Genomic DNA, 18,020 nt, shown 5'->3' with positions numbered 1-18,020 from the left:
TCGATATTGAGCCTACGTTGCTTTATGATCGGCAAGTGTCTATCACGTTATGCTCTAGCTAACGTAGTAGGTTTTATGGCAGCTATGTGTCCTAATACGGAACACTCAGGTCACAACGTGCAACGTATGCAAGACAGGAATAGCTTTGCGTCTGCATGTTAGCCATTAATATATTCATGGCTTCCTACAAATTAAATCACTAACAATCTTGTGGCATTATAGCCTGGTCTTGATTAACATTCCTGCTCGTGCAGACATTGCCTGGATTTTGTCTCCGGTTGTAGAATTTTTGTTTTGATCCGAGCCTTCCGTCTTCTGGAGTCCCAGGGCTTGTCTTACTGCGGCTATGGGGATGTTTTAGCCGAGGCGAATACCAGCGACATACAGGCACACAGAGCTGCCAAAATCCCTACAGCTACCATTCTTCTGGCATTTCTATCGGCTGAATAAGGGGTAGGATCGCTAGTTTAACTATCCCTCCCAGTAGGGCATATCAACGTCGTCATATTTTATCCTCAGAAACAGCGTCATGCGACCGAGAACTGCGTCTGGAGGCCGAGGATGAGCCTTGCCTAATGACGTCACCCTTCCTTCCTGTTACAGAGCTGCTGCTTTCCTGATGAATAAAATCAAACATTCAAACTGGTGCCTTGTCGTCAGTTACTCACTGTCCAGGCTACACGCAATATTTATCCTGTTTTAAAGAATATGAATTATATCGCACAACAAAAAAAACATCTGTTTCAACATAAAGGCCTTTAGTCGAGGTCACAGACGCTGACTTCCTGAGTAAACATCAATTTCGCTTTGAAGCGTCAATGTCCTTAGTGCCGCTATTGTTCCGTTTAAGTCCAACTATCCAATCGTATTTTTTTCGATTCATGCATCTTTAACTTCTTGTGATATTTATCTTTTCTGAGCCCCTACCGTACCGTCTCCAGAGTCTTTTTACATATAAAGAATAAAGATTAAATTTTTGATGCTTTCGTCCTATCAGCAACTGTGTCAGAAGACCAAGAGAGGAGACCTAGTGAATGAGAAAATAACTTGCGTCAATATTTCACAACTTTTAGAAACTGGTTTCATCAAAATACCTATCATCAATTTTATTTACAACTGGGTAACAACGACTATGTAATGCTTTGGTCCATGCACTGCTATGTAAGAAGGCTTAGCTGAAAGACTTTATAGAATTGCAAGTCATTCCACCGGCGAGAACTTATGCAGAACGGTCGTTGCTTCCATGACCTTCGGTATGAGTGGTCTAAGACTCTATGAATAAACGCCTAGAACAGAGTCAAAGCTGTCCATGTGTAATAGTAGGACCAGATCTATTTCTTTAACAAGAAGTTCGTTTTCCGTCTGCATCTTTTTAGCAATGCAGTACGTATGACAAAGGTGAAGGTTAACAAAAACAAACATTGATAAATGGAAACAACAATCTTCGTAAAATTCAAGACTAATGAGTCTTTAACTTTAAATCTAAGTTAGTAATCATAAAGAAAAAGGTTAAAAAAACAAAGCAAAGAAAATATAGCGTCCATTCAAGTTAAACATCGAATATAGCTATAGGCCAGATGTTTACACACTATGCCAGTCGGACCTCAACCTCGAAACCCCATATCCCATCGCTTTCTTAATCCGAAACACGGCATCCGACTGACTTAATTGGCTACGGAATCTTTAGCCACTCAAACTTAGGTGTCCACAAATAGGTTGACAGTAAGCAGGCAACTACGCCTTCCTACAGGCCCATTTATGGTAATCCAAGATTCAAGCACTCTGCAGAAATACTTTTCACACGATATCATACTGATATATGTACAAACTTAGGTGTATGACTGACACAAAATAAGTTGGTTATCACTCTGTTGAATGGCTTAGTTGAGATCAACACGTTTCACAGCTCCGACCCATACACTAATGACATGTACCACTAATAGATTGTCCTAGCTTGATGGTCTAGGATAAAGTATGCCTAAACATGTCGCACTTTTCATTTTGAATGACTTAAGAAAAGTTAAGAGGCGTTTTTATGAAAGTCAATGATATTTAAGGGTATCAAAGTAAAAGTTGAAATTAATCTGTAGAACTGTTGGATCGTTGTGTTCAAGGACGTCTCTGTATTCAGTTTATTATTACATATTTCACCTATTCTATATTCTACTCGCGACTCCATTTTCTTTCTGCTGTAGTTTCTGTGCGTCTCTTTGTACTACCATTTTGTCTTGAACAGTTTCTTGGCACGTCAATAATTCGTGGTCTCTGCCCCTTCTAATCTTGACTCGTACCGAAACATTTATTAAATGAAAACCTTTTTATTGCACATTTTGCCCCACTGTGCTGAGTACAGGTCACATGGTAACAATCATATACATGTAACAATGGAAACAATAGCATACTTTTATAAGTGCATATGAACGTCTAATCTACTCTTGACTAGTACATTCAACTCCCTCTCGCTTAGTGGTGACGTAGTCCCACGATATTCCCTGAGCCGGCCCGACCGTGAACCACCGCCACCGTCAGGTTCGCTCTATCATCAGGAGGGAAACTGTCAAGGCTTGAGAGCAGGTCCTGACAACGCCACCAAATATGGACTCCCACAATCACCTGCGCTTATCAGATCTATCAAACCTGTCGCCAAAAGACGTCCCGAGGGTAGAATTAAACCGCCTCAACAAAAGCCGTGCTTACATAACTCGGAGCAGTCAGTGGGCGCGAAAGACGCGGATCGCACGGTTCCAAGTCATCACGTAGGACTCAAGTTCACGGTGAGTCTTATCGTAGGGCGGCTATCAAGAGAACAACGCACTTGAGGGTCTGATTGGTATCCTGCAAGACAAGCCTGAGACACAAGACTTTCAACCAAAGGTGAGACCATTTTCAAGTCGTTCAAAACCTGACAATCTCAAACTGCAATGTGTATTGCTGCGTTGTACGAATTCCCAGTTCCTTACATTATTCATTCTCTCAAATTGTTGTAGCAGGCGGCTTTCTACAATATATAAGTTTCCTGAAATCACTTCCATTAAAGAAAATCATTATGTACATTAGTCGTAACTACAGTAATGCTTATGTCGATGTTTTCTTGTATACATACTATGTAAATGACTAAATCATTTTTTCGTGAAACGCCACGTTCACTTGAAGTATCTATTCATCGGCATTGTGCAATTTCTGGTTGAAAATTTTGCACACTTAGCGAGAGATTGAAAAGAAACTAAAATGTCTAATTAGGAAGTTGCACCATCTTATTCTTAAAACAGTTTATTTATAGTCCACCTCAAAGAGTCGTGGTCCAACACGAAGGGCTTTAACTAAGTGTATCAAATTCAAGTTAATTGGATGAATTGGATCCACTTCTTGAATTGCTGGGATTCTTTCTCGTGGAAAATCACATACAAGCTTTTTAGACACAACAGTTGCTAGCCACTGAGAAAGGTCAGACATTAGATGACGACATCATAAGAGCGAAGGGCATACCTAAGGACCGCAGATAGTATTCTTTAATATGAAAAATCGTATTTGGCGTCAAAGGTATAACCTTGTTTACTGTTAACCGTTAAAGGACATGTGTTTGGTCGAGAGCGTCCCTGAAATCTGCTAAATTGACTTACAAGATTTGTAGGTTTAGATAGCATAGAGACTCCCTCACGTCACCCGCACGGTATATGGTAAATCCTACTTTATGTCCAAGCCGAATTTAAGACCAGGTTTTAGAATTGTGACCGGGCTAGCTGTTTGAAGCTGAGTTCAAACAAGTTCGTGGTTTTAGCGGCTGTCGCATTTGAAGGGGAGCATATCAAGAAACATCTTCTCGCCAAAAGGGTATCATGTCGTTCTTGTGTCCATCCAACTTTGCTCCAGCAGTTCAATTTATTCCGTCGATTGGCGGATACATGCCCCTAATTGAGACGTTCAGTAAATGGTCTGCTTTCGTCCCGTCTCGCTCCAGAGACAAACCAGCGGCTTTTACTCCGCTCAGTTCGGACCCGTCGAAATTCGATGACTCCGGTCTGTCTCTGCGTAGGAGAATGAGACAGAGCATCCATCGATTTTAGCACTATTTCAGTGATACACATAAAAACAAATCTCAATGTTTAACTGTTTGCCTCACTGACTATTCACAATTGATCCCATTTACGCCAAATAGCAATTACTTTAGAAACTAGATATGATTTTGGAACGGTCAAACGTTTCAGATAACATCCATTATCTTTCATCAGTGGCGAAAACGTTTGACTGTTTTCAAAATCATATCCAGCTGCTTGAGCAGGTGCTATTTGGCGTACCGGTACCGTAGTACCTATGGGTGTTTTTGTGTTTGAATATGACTTCAATTAGGGGCCAAAACGTCGCTTTTCCCTATATACATCCATTTGAAATGTGTTCTTGGCCAACAGCCATATGTATAGACGCAAGGTTAAGTGCATGCCTTTGGACAATTATTTCTTCTCGACAACGTATATAATGAAGTTACAAGTTGCATTCATTTCAATATCGTTGTCTCTGGTCTTCTATAGCATATGTATATGTATATGTATATGTAATTAAAACGGTATTGTTATGATGAAAAGTTTATCTATGATCAACACAACCGTCTCTTGTGACGCATATCACCAGGACAAAAACTGTAAGTTTTGATTTGAAGTGTTACATGGACGAGTCAGGCATCCAACGTTCAATAGAGTGGACTCTTGTTTTTTTAGTTGAAGCTTCACTTGCTTTGCACTTGTCTCAGATATAACGTACATGTTTATTCCTGTGACCTTCGGCAGGTAGTGACATCCACTTATCGTTTGGAGGGATATTTAATGCTGCATATACATATGTGTAATTCTAGCACCACATGGACGGGCTAGGCATCAGAATTCTGTCAAATATCTGTCTGACATACAGACACACTTAGACGACGCCCTGAATCGTTCATCACACGTGCATGTGTATGTTTTCTCCCGTCCCTTTAGGCAGGTTACAAGGTGAAAACATCTGCCTGTCGTGATAAGTAAACTTTACACGAACAGCAGCGGAACCTGGGTCACAGGTGGACAGGCTTGAAGAGAAACAAAACTCACTTGGGACCGCTCAAATATGACTTGATGTATCTTAAAGACCTGTGCTTCTTAATCAATCCCTCGGGCGTTTAGAGTGAGTGGGAAAGATTAAGAAGATATAAGAGCTCCGCCCGGTATGGTTTAAATTTTTGTCATACGTCCACTTAGATTGGTGGCTACGTTGATTATGCAGCTGGTACACGGATTTGTAAAGTGTTTATCCTTTTCCCTGTCTTAATGCAATTCAATGGAAGAAATATATATTCAGCGTCTCGCCTTGTTTACTTTGTCATTGTATAAGTGGAGGGTTTAGTAATACAAAATATGAGTCACCCCTGACCCTGTTCAGGTTTCAGGTCCCGAGACGTCATTTCTCTAATGTCTGGAACTTTTCCGCAAGTGCAAGACTGACAACCGCGTTTGTAGCATGTTTCTGAATGCCATTTCACTCTCCTGACATGGAGAATGATGAGTGAATGATGTTTTTCAAATTCCACTGGCGTAACTCAAACCCTCTTTCCTGACTTCCCCAAGACTTCAAGTACCAAACATCGTGTGCCAGGAGTGTTGACAGGTGAAGACCAGGAGAAGAGACACATTTCCTTCACAGAAAACATAGCAGGGAACCCATTCTTGTTTGCTCTATCCGCCCCAACGTTTAGACTGGATTCTAGTCTTGTTTGCCATAGTCCGCTTCCAACGGTCGCTACACCGACGAGCTCGAGGTGAGCGACTGTAGGAAGCTGGCTAAATCTAACAAGGCAAATAAAACATATACTCTGGAACTACGGTCTTGGACTCAGCTATGGGTCATACTAAATGTCAAGGCCTAGACTTTGGGCGTGTCTGCGTGTGTGTCGTGATTTTTTTATGACAGATAGCTTGTAATGTAAGACAGAGGCGACGTATGTTTGGGCCCCCTAACAGCTTGCTCTGGAACTGCAGGGGCGTATTTTTGTCAAAATATTCCAAGGAGCATGACGGAACATAGGAACGACAGATTTCCATACTTAGTATGCAAGTATCCTTGGCAGTGATGTGCATAATGAAAAATCATTCCTCCTCCCTCCCCAATCATCATTCAGTTTACTCGAGGGATTCCCTATAAACCTGACGGTTTAATAGTTCTTGCAACAAAATGCATGATTTGTATCAACATGTTCTTTTCAGATAACAGTTTTGATATGATTATAAGGGTGACACAACCCCGCCCCCTACCATGGCAACGTTCCAGCTCCACATAAACACACCTCTGTGTGACTATCCCCATCTGTCAATGATGGTGGACAGTTGAGTTGCCGGAATCCAGACCACAGTCACGGAAACACTTGCAGGTGAAGCTGCCCATGCGAATGTCATTTCAGGATTGCCAGAAGGTACTGACATTGTCAAGGAAGGGGATAACCTTCACTTCTTTGACATGACCTTTAGTAGGAGACTACGTTCGGAAAGTTCTATGTTTCTTTCCTACTTGCAGCAACTTGCAATTGGGTAAGGGAAACTACTAGTACTCTTCCCCAAATGCGTTAGGAAATTGCGCCAACTTTGCAAATTTGTGCAAACTTTCTCTTGCGATCACGCTGACGAGTTGAAGTCCAGGTTAGCAGGTTAGGTTATTGAGCATCTCAGTTTTGGCGCTGTATTAGGCTCAACTAATGTTCAAAGATTGACAATTTATGATAAAGAGATTTGCAGTGAACATGATACTTTGTCAAAACACTATCAAGGTCTTTCAAAGTGTATGAATTTCGCCATTTTTTCCCCTATCAACGCGTACCCATTTCCTGTCGGTATCATTTTAGAGACACAGTCATATAGCCTTTTGCTTACGACAGTTGACAAAAATCACCTTTGTTTCATTTGAAGGTCACAGGAGTACACTCTACATCAACATCACTGAAATGTCAGACAAACCAAGCCGTTTGCTGATGTTCCTGACGTCATGCCTGATGACATATGCAGCAAGTGGTGAGTACCGAGACATATATCTCATATGTCATGGTAGACTGGGGCTGCGATCTGGTAGAAGTTGTCGCCTTTCAACGTAGTCTACATATACCATGATCAGGATGCCAGGATTGATGTAGTGTGTTATGGTGGTTTCCCTTTATCAAATCCTAATTTTCTATTCTGGATCCGTTTTGATTGATATAAAGTGACATGATGAATATTTCCTTACTGGCTTATAAAGAAATAGCTTGAAATAAACAAAACCTTTTTCGGGAAAATCGATTCTGCTAAATTACTATCTCTGCCCCACACAAATGTTACAATCAAATGTCAAGTGGGTGTGACACTTTTTATCTTTGCTGTTTTATGAATTGCGAAGTTTATCTAAAAATAAGAGTTGATTATATTGTTCGTTTGCTCCTTTTAAGCCTTTTTTTATTTATTTGTATCTCGTCAGTTCCTCCAATCGCCTTGTGGCCGCTGAACAGGGAACATCGGTTACAGGACATTAGCGGAAGTGGTAACCATGGAAACGGCGTGGGCGTGTCCCTTACTTCCGGTGTGTACGGCGAGCGGGGAGGAGCCACCATGTTTACTGATGGGTCGTACGTCGAGTTCGACCTCGACTCGGTCGGGATGACGACAGAACACTCCATGACCATCCTGGCCTTCGTGTACCCAACCGGCACTGATGGACCGGTAGTCCAAATTCTAACGGAAGGGAACGGCGTGCGATTCGGACAAAAAGATTCCAGCACTTTGTTCATCAGGTGAAAGAAATAAACACCCCTTTCTGCGTGCATAACTGACATCCATATCTTTAAAGTGACAACCCCTGTATGGTATACATAGGAAATGTATTAAAGCATGTCTAGACGCTAGAAATCCCTCCAATGATTGCAAAAGACCATTTTCAACCCTTGTATTAAGTAGATTAGCCTTATAGACCTGTAGTTATGTATCAGTAGATGCCATTCTTTGTACCTTGTACAATTGTTGCGCAACAAAGTAATACTATATCATAGAATCAAGGTGACATTTGCTGAGATTCTCGTCGACAGCTACCTGTTTTAGATTGTAGTTGACCTTGATGAAAACCAAACACAGACACTTTGCCCGTGGGACAAATTCCTCACCATCTTGAACATTACGTCAATTAATTGGATTACTTTAAAATGTGACGAGTCTTTTGTGGGTGGGAGAATTCAACCTATTTATTTTCCTATAGGGTAGCTGTATACAAATCTTTTAGTCTGGAACAACCGACTTACTATACTTATTTGTCATAATTTAGCGTACCCTCCCCCCTCCGAAACTAGCATTTCTGTTATGATTTCTGATTCATCTTTTAATGAATTTCGGCACTCTGAATCTTTATTAGAACCAGTTTTTTTTAAACATAGAAAGGACAAGAAATCTAGTTTGCTGGGAATGTTGATTTTATAGTAAACTTTCTTTATTTTTGTTCCTTCACATTCCTGGCAGTCTTGACAAAGTTGATGGCACGCGCCTAGCGGACTTGACGGCACGACATGCCCTGACCCTGAACTCCTGGAATTTCATCGGCGCCACTTACAGCTCTTCCTCGGGGGCGGTTCAGCTGTGGCACGGCGGCCTGGAGGTGGCGAGTACGGTGGTGGGGCGGGAGCAGATGGCCGTGGGCGGGACGGTGCGTGTGGGGTTCAGTGACGAAGTCGGCGGTTCTTTTCGTGGGAAAGTTGCCTGTGTTCAACTGTATGACGTGAGCCTCAACCAAGAACAGATTGAGAAAACTTCGTCTAGATGTACAGGTAATTAGCAGTTGTCAATTGAACTTTCATACCAGGGTTGCAGCTGGGGGCAAGTGAAAAGTATGCATATGGCGAGCTAGCTCCAGGTGACCAAAAAAACGCAAAAGAATTGAGAGTGGTTGTAAAACGCATTGCTTTCATAATCTTAGTTCCTGTCATGTTTCATCGTAAGGAAAACCCCGTTTACCAGTACATTTTCGTTTCAAGTAGAATTTTGATACGCACATCATGTATGCCAAGTGATGCCCCTTTGTCAACAAAAGAAAACTTGAAGGTGAGGGCATCACGTGACATAGCCCTGCTGTGTTCAACTACATGATTACACAGTATAAAGATGCTGCGACAAGATAGAAATGCTTTGAGAGAGCTACAATTTACCCCATGTTCGTCTTGAAAGCTTCCCAAGCTACGAACTGTAGCTGTGTGTATATTATTCAAGATTCTGTGTTCTGTTGATTCAAAGGTGGAAACATTGCCCTGGGTAAAACAGCCTCCCTGAGCAGCGCCTGGCCCGGTCTGCCCGCCAGCCTCGCCGTGGACGGTTACACCAGCGGTGTAGTCACGCCCTCTGGCGATTGTGTCCATACCGACAGGGAGAAGGACCCGTGGTTTAAAGTGGACCTGGGAGGGATCTACCCCGTTGGGCGGGTTCGTATCTATAGCCGAGGAGAATGCTGTGGTGAGGGACAGATAATAAAATTCATGCATTTTGTTGAACTTTGAAATTTACATGAATCCATTGACTTCTTTGGCAGGAGAGGGTACAGTGTATTCGCATGTACACTCAAAAGATCTTGTCGTACACTTATGATACTGCTTTCATCTACAAAATTAGATAAACTATCAACTGTGTTCCTATATCCAGTAGTTTATTGTAACCATTTCTTACAATTTTTCATTAAAATCTTAACAGGGGAGCACTTGACGTTTCCACCTCCCTTGTCCGCCAAAAACTACGCCTTGTTGCGGCTGCATGGGAACGACACCCTGGATGAGTTTACCCTCTGCTTCCGCATGCGCACAGACGCCCGCGTCTCTGGAACGATCGTCAGGTACTATTAAATAGGTCATCATTGCACACATCAGGGGGCTTATTGGATTTGATATTTTGGTGGTCTATTCATGCAAACTCTACGTAAGGCCACGCTGACTTAATTTTATGGATGACATCCGCGCGCGCGTTGATTTTCACCTGTTCTCAAACAAAAATGTGGCTATGTATACGTGTCACCCAATAGCATCCCTGGTTATTAATTAGAATTTCATACTTGCCAGAGGATCCGCTCTTCAGGGTAAGGTCTAAGGAGGCAAATGATCAAGCCATGGGACCACAGTGCCCTTGTTCCCCTCTTTAGACAAGAATGGCAATGAAAATTATTTATCGAAATGCCCCTTCCCACCAGGTGGCCGGCTGGTTGTTGGTGGTTGGGCCACTATAAGCTTTTTTTTTTTTATCAGGCTCATTCATACACTATGTCTACAATAGTATGTTTTTGTACTCCACCACGTTTACCCATCCTCCTACGCACGGTCCCAACGGCTAGCTGACTGCTCAGCCTATTGGGCCTGCTATCCCAGGCCCTACCCCCAGTATTATGATGTAAGGGTAAGCTCATTAATATTTATAAGCAGGGCGGCGAGTTTGTGGCGACAATCATAATACCTGGGGGTAGGGCCTGGGATAGCAGGGCCCAATAGGCTGAGCAGTCAGCTAGCCGTTGGGACCGTGCATAGGAGGATGCGTTTACCAGACAATTTATCATTCATTCTCATCTTCTGTTTTCCCAAAGCATTATTTTGGTATTAAACGTTAACGAGTGTTGGTATGTTAGCCTGATTAAATCTCGCTTATAGCAGCCCGCCAAACATCCGCCAGCTACAGCCCCTCACAGTGGAGTTTGTGTTACACAGACTATTGGCATGTATGTAGCCTTATTAAATCGAGCTTAAAGCGGCACGCCCAGCATCCGCCAGCCCCTACGACGGATTCTACAGACTAACATATGTGCATCTGGTGCCCTTTTATGAGAGCATATATCTCCTACCTAACAGTAACAATCATCGGATGTCTCCCACAGCTACGCCACGACTGAGCAGAGCAATGAGATTCTGTTATACGCCATCAACCAGCAGACATCCCATCATCTCTTCATCAACAGTAAATACGCTGCAAGGGTGCGTGTGCATAACGTTTTCTGTCTTCATATCATTCTGCTTTATCTGAAATACGTATCCAAAATGTATGACCACAATATAGCTATGTAATGATATGTGAAAATGATACATGATATTGTATGTTTTTTTACTTATTTCACAAACATTCCTTAAGATGCAGGTTTTGTAACGGATACCTGATAATATCATTACCTATATGAGCATGTTATCTTTACCCATATAAGCATGTTTTCTCTTTTACTCTTCTTCATACTGTTTGGTACTCTTCAGCTTGACCTGGGCATCCTAGATGGAGAGTGGCATCACGTGTGTATCACGTGGACAAGTGGGCGTGGCTCGTGGAACATCTACGTTGACGGACAGGTCAAAGCTAACGGGACGGACATTGCGACCGGACATCGTGTCCCCAGGAACGGCATCATGGTACTGGGACAGGACCAGGACAGACTGGGAGGGGGCTTCCAGAAATTTCAGGTACAAGCCAAGTCAACAGCCATCACCATAAGGGCAATGATTATGTAAAATGTTTTGATCCTAACGACGACATTTCTACTGACTACGTTAAAACAAAATACCACCATTGGCACCAACAATTCGAACAAACCAACCAATAAAAAAACCGGTTCACAGTAAGGCTTAAAGTATGTCTTAAGTTCTGTTCTAAACACAGAAAAAGTCAATCTTTTAATTACAGAGTACCAAAACGTAACGTTGCGTGTAACATTAAAAGATTCTATAGAAGTGCTCGATTGCTACGGTACACCAGTAATCATGATGATGCAATACTGCACATGTGACTTGGTGTTATTTTGGTCAGTCCGCATCACAAATATATTGTCAATAGATATTGTTTTTCTCTCTCTAGGCATACACCGGTGACGTATCGGGGGTGAACATGTGGTCCAAGGAGTTTACGTCTGCAGAAATTGATGAAGTCATGGCCGGCTGTCAGAAGGGTGATGTTATTGGCTGGAGTCCTGATGACTGGCAGCTGGGTGGAGCGGCGCAATCGTCATCATACAGATGTGGTGAGTACCATTTCCTCCATCCATCATCATAAGTCACCTTCGCCAAGGTGACCTTTACCAAACTTACGTAACTTCAGTTATTAAGGTTGTTGAAGAAGTTAAGTAAGTGTGAACATCGTTAGTCATGGATTATGAAAATCAAGACTCCGTCTGTATATCTGATGAGGAAATGCAAGAATAGCCTTTTTGTTTAGATATGATTTTCATACTTTCTGTTGTTTTTATTAAAAGATCAACTGACACACGTTATACAAATGAGGGCCTCGTTTGCATAATGAGTGGAAAAGATAACATGTGAAAATCATTCGTCCAAGGTATGAGGTCGTACAACTCTAGTTCGTTGAAGAAAAGTTAATTGATTCCCAGACTAGCCCATTCATGTGGGCATGTGCGATTGCTTGCTTTTTCCAGGTGATCGGCTTACTACACTCCGAGTAAACGTGGGTGAACATTTCGACATGTCAGAAAATCGGGAGTGTGGAAGGACCGACAACGACCTCAACCTTGCAGAACATGGCCACGTGATCACCATCGACTGTCAGGAGCCAATCGTCGGTCGTTACGTGTCGATCCAGCTGGTAGGGAGAACCGACTTCCTGACGCTGTGTGAGGTTGAGGTCTTCACCGCCACAGGTAAATGAACACAGCTCGATGACACTCATGACTAGAGGGACATGTTAATTATGTAGCGTAATAAATTATTAGTTACCGTGACATGTAAGTGAAATAAGATTCATATAATAACATCAAATAAGCGTGTGATAATGTATCTTCCGCAGGTTATATACCGATGAATGAATAAACTACTATGGCGAATATCTCGTCAATGAAGCTTCTGCACTTTGGCGCCGCTTCGCCTGGGCGATTTGACAGAGCGCTCAATGAATTGCATCGATAAAAACGAATACTTTTTAGACTCTCTGTTTTTGTTGTCTATTACTTTCCATTTTGAACGACATATACTTCATAAAGTCAATGCTAACACAAATTCAATTTAGGACACAGCGACGCCGCCAACTTACCGTAGCTTCAGTGAGATATCTGTATAAACTTTTCTCTCCTCCCTCATCAGTGACACCGACCGCAGGCTGGATACCTGCCAACACGTCTTGGCCGATCGACTCGTCAGGAACGCCATATTTTGACGGCGTGACCGTGTTTGACGCCGCCAAAGTTTTTGACGGAAACATGGCGACATTTTGGAACCCCACCAACCTACCCTTCATGTACGACAGCTGGAACATAGTATTCGACATGCAGCGATCCTATTGGTTGTACAAAATCCGCGTTATAAGTCCCGTGGAACTCACTGAGGAACAGCATTACCCCACTTCTCTTGAACTACTCGTGTCGGATGACGTAGAGCAAGGCGATTGGTCCACAGTTGGAACATTCAGCATGGCGGGAAGGCAAACCCTTGCATATGGCGGTTTTATCGCGTATAGTCGGTACTGGAAACTCTTGATTACCTCAACCATTTCAGGATTCCAGCCGTACATTTCGGAGGTTCAAGTACACGGAAACACAGGTCAATAGATGTTCCTTACTTCCTATCATACGACACTGTATATACTGTAATACGTTTTTAAAATTAACTTATCTTGGTTATACTTATAGTTTGACGTTAAAGATTGGATTTATCATCAGTTTTGCCGAAAACACAATTTACCGAGGTCTGTGTTACACCGTATTTATCTCAACTATTTCAGGGACCGATATGCCATTTTCGTCCATTGAGCCGTACTATGCCTGCGATCGAAACATGTCGTTCTACGTCACCCAGTCCAGTAGCGGAATTATATCCAGCGCTCACGCCGAATCAGACCATTACAGCAGTGACACTGTATGCAGTTGGACCGTGGAGGCAGCCGAAAACCTGACCGTAGCTCTCAACTTTTTGACCCTTGACCTTGCCGATCATGGCGACTGCCAGTACGACTATGTCGCAGTGCATGACGGGAACAGCTCAACAGCGCCGTTGCTAGGGAGATTTTGTGACACCATGGCAACAGTTACTACAACGGGGCGCAGCATGACTGTAGTGTTTGTCACAAACTCTACAGAAGAGTCGACAGGCTTCCGGGCTACTTTTTATCAAGTTGGAGATGACCAAGATATCTCAACTGTCGGATGTAAGATATTATCATGATTGTTATTGCTTGCCACGCCCCATAAGATATAGCAAAGCTAAATGCTTTCGCCTCCACCGCAGCTATTTTTTCAACCTATACTAAAGCTGCTTGCCTGACACTAAAATTCTGTTTTCAACTACGTGTTTCTATATCGGCGACTACTGTCACTATTTTACCTACCTTTTTCCAAGCGGCCATTTGCCTGGAATGGTTCCCACAGTTATGTCTGGTGTCTAATTTGCTGATCTGATTATTGTGACCTGTATGGTCTCTTTCTCTGGCATTCTACTACTGTTATAGCATGTCCTGGAGTCCTGGGTTTCCTTTGATTCTGGATTCTGGTCTCTACCGTCCAAGCACACCGTCTCTTTCAGGATTTTTGCCCCAATTTATATCCTCCTGGGTGGAGCCTCTACACGCCCTGCCCAATGTAACTACACATTTTGTAACATGTTTCCTGACACTTAATATTCCTAACTTTACTTTATATTCCGCTCCTTTATTCCAGGTTACTGTATATTTGTATGTATATGCACTCTGCGCGTCATTGGCGATTGCACTTGTGTTTTCTGTTTCTTCCGTCTCAACTAATTCCAGCCCACTGATCCTTCAGTGTCTCTCTTTAAACACATTTTGGCTATGTCAGGCAGGCGATCCCACGCGTATTGACCTTTTGTCTTTCAAACCTTCATTGATCAATGTTTGTTTTATTAACAATGATTTGCAGTTTCCACAGATCCATGGACAACAGAGATGCACGTGACAACATCTAGTGAGCAGACTACGGATGGGACATGGGCTGAAATGTATCCCACAGACGGAAGAACAACCGATGTTTTAGCTGTCACAGAATTACAACAAACAACAGCAGAAGTCTTCCCCACAGATGAATATACCACCGATGCACCTGTTATGGAATTCACTACTGAGCAGGACTCATCAACCCAACGTTACGATGGTATAACAGATTCCCCTGTTGTCACGACGGCTGAAGAATATACCACAGATTCCAGCATTTCTACCGTTAAGGCAACAACCTACGCCATGCCCTCCACCACTGCACAGCCGCACCACACTACCACAGCTCACAGCTCCACAGTCACTGCTACACCAACATGTGAGCGGAAGGGTTACGGATGGACCGGAACACACTGTGAAGGTAGCATTAACTTGTCACGTTTACAAATGTTTAGACATTGTATCTAATTTCATATCTACTACTAAGATTGACAAGATCAAACAATTCTCTCGCGTCGTTTTCCGTGACTGTATACATCTAACTCATAAATTGAAAGAATTACGTACGACGAGAGTTTCTGGTGTAGAAATTTTAAGCCCCTGGTCTGTATTGCATGTGTTGGAATGAATATCGGATAAAAAGATATTCAAATTGGCGGTATATTTTGTCCCCAAATCCAGATGTGGATGAATGTGCAAGAGGTGACCACTCCTGTCCTAAGGAGCACACATGTCTTAACACGGACGGATCCTATTCCTGCTTCCCTTGCGTTGCTACCGTATCCGTGAGTGGCGGTGGGGCGAACATGTCGTCTGCAGAGACTGTCCTGAGGAGGTTTCCCCTGCAGTTGCAGGCACAAGCGAACCTTGAATGTAAATCTGACAAGAACAAAGTCAAGTATGAATGGTCTGCATTTCAACAACACGGGAACGGACGAACATCTCGTGTAGTACCCATTTTATTGCCTGCAAGTATAAAAACGACAAGGACAGAACTTCTGATGCCAAAGAATGTTCTTCCGTATGGGAATATCCTTTTACTCGTGAATGCAATAGTAACGGATGAACTATCTGGTCTGAAGTTGTTGAAACAGGCAGAGCGCTGGGTCCGAGTCGCCCCGTCACCGTTAGTGGCTGATATTTTCGGTGGAACAGCGAGATCCTTGGCTGAAGGGACAGACATCGTACTGAATGCATCGTCTTCTTTTGATCCCGACGGGATGACAGAGGCTTCATCGCTGAACTACACTTGGTCGTGCATGGCGGGACATCCATTGGAAGAATACAACAGCAGCAAAGGTGTGGTAATTTTTATGCAACATGCATATAGTCAATAACAACGTCTGCGTAGTAAGAAATTGCAGTGTAAGCAGCGTGTTTGTGTCGTCAATTTATAACATCTACTGATGATACTTGTGTGTAATCTTAACTATATGCAATATGGCCTTTATTCTTACTTCTGAATTTTAATGACAAGTGACAAATTACTAAGAATAAGGCTGTTTACATATCTACACATACTTCATGATTCAACTATTAACCGTCGTGATCGACTGTCCTTTCCTTTGTCGCAGATGTGTGTGATGAAGTGTTCAACGATGGAGCATCCGGTCCGGTCCAACTCATCAACCAAACAACACTACCTCCTGGCGAGACTGTATTTACCTTTAACGTAACCATGAGCTATCCCGGACGACAGCCCGTGTGGTTCGCCCAGGCGCTCTGGATAGTGGAGGAGGGCTCCCCAATTGTCTCGATCAGGTAATTCTCTTACTGTCACAGTGTCTTACTTACTTCTCAGTGTAAAGATTCCTTTCTTTATGAATTCCTGCACAAAGATTTTATTTAAGTAAACTTAGACTAAAGGTTTTCTTTGGGTTGTCTAAAACGTTCCCACTTTGTATGGTCGGAATCTAAATAATATCTCTTTGCTTATCCTGCCTTAAAGTTTCAAATGAAATACATGTATATCATCCATACATGGTGGCTGATATGATGCTGTCTTTCTAGTTGTCACTCTAACTGCAACAGAAGAGCAAACCCGTCAGAGAGGCTCGTGCTGGAATCCACGTGTTCCAATTGTAAGCTGGACAACCGCGTGTCCTATGACTGGCTCTTAGTAAAAGCGCCAATGAGATTCGGCCGGAGCGATTTGAACTGGGACGTAGAGAGCATCACGGGAAAGCATCTTCCCGATCTTGTCGTTCGATCTGGTGTTTTCACGGTAGGTCGGCATACCCATTTTGCATTGTCATTGCTTCACACTCTTTTAGGTCATTGATACAGAAACAATACTAGTGTCATTTCCATGCTGATGTTATGAATACTGAGAAGCGCAATATCTTAATATATCGATATCGATATCATTGCTTTTATCATTTGCTTATTCTTATAATCCAAGGTCTCCGGTAACTACGTGCTCAGAGTTGAGGTTTCCCTAGAAGACGGGCGCCAAGGATTTGCGGAGTACAGTTTTGAGACAAACGAACCACCAACCGTGGGATCCTGCACAATATCACCTCCTGTAGGAACTGCCTTGGTCACATCCTTCTCCGCGTCATGCAACGGTACGTCAAACATTAAAACATAAAAGTATAGTATATTTCTATAACAATACTACTTAGTTGAGTGCACTTCTTACCATTGTGCTGTTGTCCTTTTAATCATCTACAGGATTCCACGACCAGGACACCCCTCTGACGTACAGCTACCTGTACAGCACAGGTGGGGAAAGGTTGGCGTCTCTCAGTACCACATCAGGGGAAACCCTTTCCCTTCTCTACAGTGGAACGGTAAGGATGTAACCCTTCTGGGCAACGTGCTGAACATTTGTTCCTTTAAAGCTTTTCATTCCTCTCATCTTCTTGCAGAAGAAAAAGGCATCTATCAATAAAAAAAGTGTATTTTTTTTTTTTTCAACATCATCTTTATTTCTCACAAGAAAACACTTTTAAAAGGACACGTCTAAAATCACGAGTACAAGATGAAGGTTTAAAAATACACCTCGGACGACCCCTTATTCAGATACACAATGATCTGCAGGGCGCAAGGTTACAAAAAAAAGTGGTGCTATACATCAGCCTTTCAATATTTCAATTCTATACGTCGCTTCTTAACTATTGCACAGATGTGACATTGTCATTATGAACT

At 42.7% G+C, this 18,020-nt stretch overlaps 1 protein-coding gene across 1 annotated transcript; it reads left to right on the top strand.

Moving 5' to 3' along the window:
* Window positions 1-2,540: 2,540 nt before the first annotated feature.
* LOC118413558 lies at window positions 2,541-17,185 on the top strand. The gene is made up of 17 exons (XM_035817083.1): window positions 2,541-2,874; window positions 6,924-7,025; window positions 7,465-7,777; window positions 8,493-8,797; window positions 9,261-9,476; window positions 9,711-9,849; window positions 10,876-10,972; window positions 11,243-11,446; window positions 11,838-12,000; window positions 12,412-12,633; window positions 13,073-13,528; window positions 13,710-14,132; window positions 14,869-15,291; window positions 15,552-16,169; window positions 16,445-16,631; window positions 16,881-17,094; window positions 17,144-17,185. Exons 2-17 carry the CDS (start codon window positions 6,959-6,961, stop codon window positions 17,183-17,185), a joined length of 4,089 nt encoding a protein of 1,362 aa, XP_035672976.1. The 5' UTR covers window positions 2,541-2,874; window positions 6,924-6,958.
* Window positions 17,186-18,020: the final 835 nt, after the last annotated feature.

Source organism: Branchiostoma floridae, chromosome 4 (assembly GCF_000003815.2).
Source record: "Branchiostoma floridae strain S238N-H82 chromosome 4, Bfl_VNyyK, whole genome shotgun sequence".
Taxonomy (NCBI): domain Eukaryota; kingdom Metazoa; phylum Chordata; class Leptocardii; order Amphioxiformes; family Branchiostomatidae; genus Branchiostoma; species Branchiostoma floridae.
The sequence above is the reverse complement of the archived record's forward strand: the minus strand, read 5'-3'. Positions and strand labels throughout refer to the sequence as shown.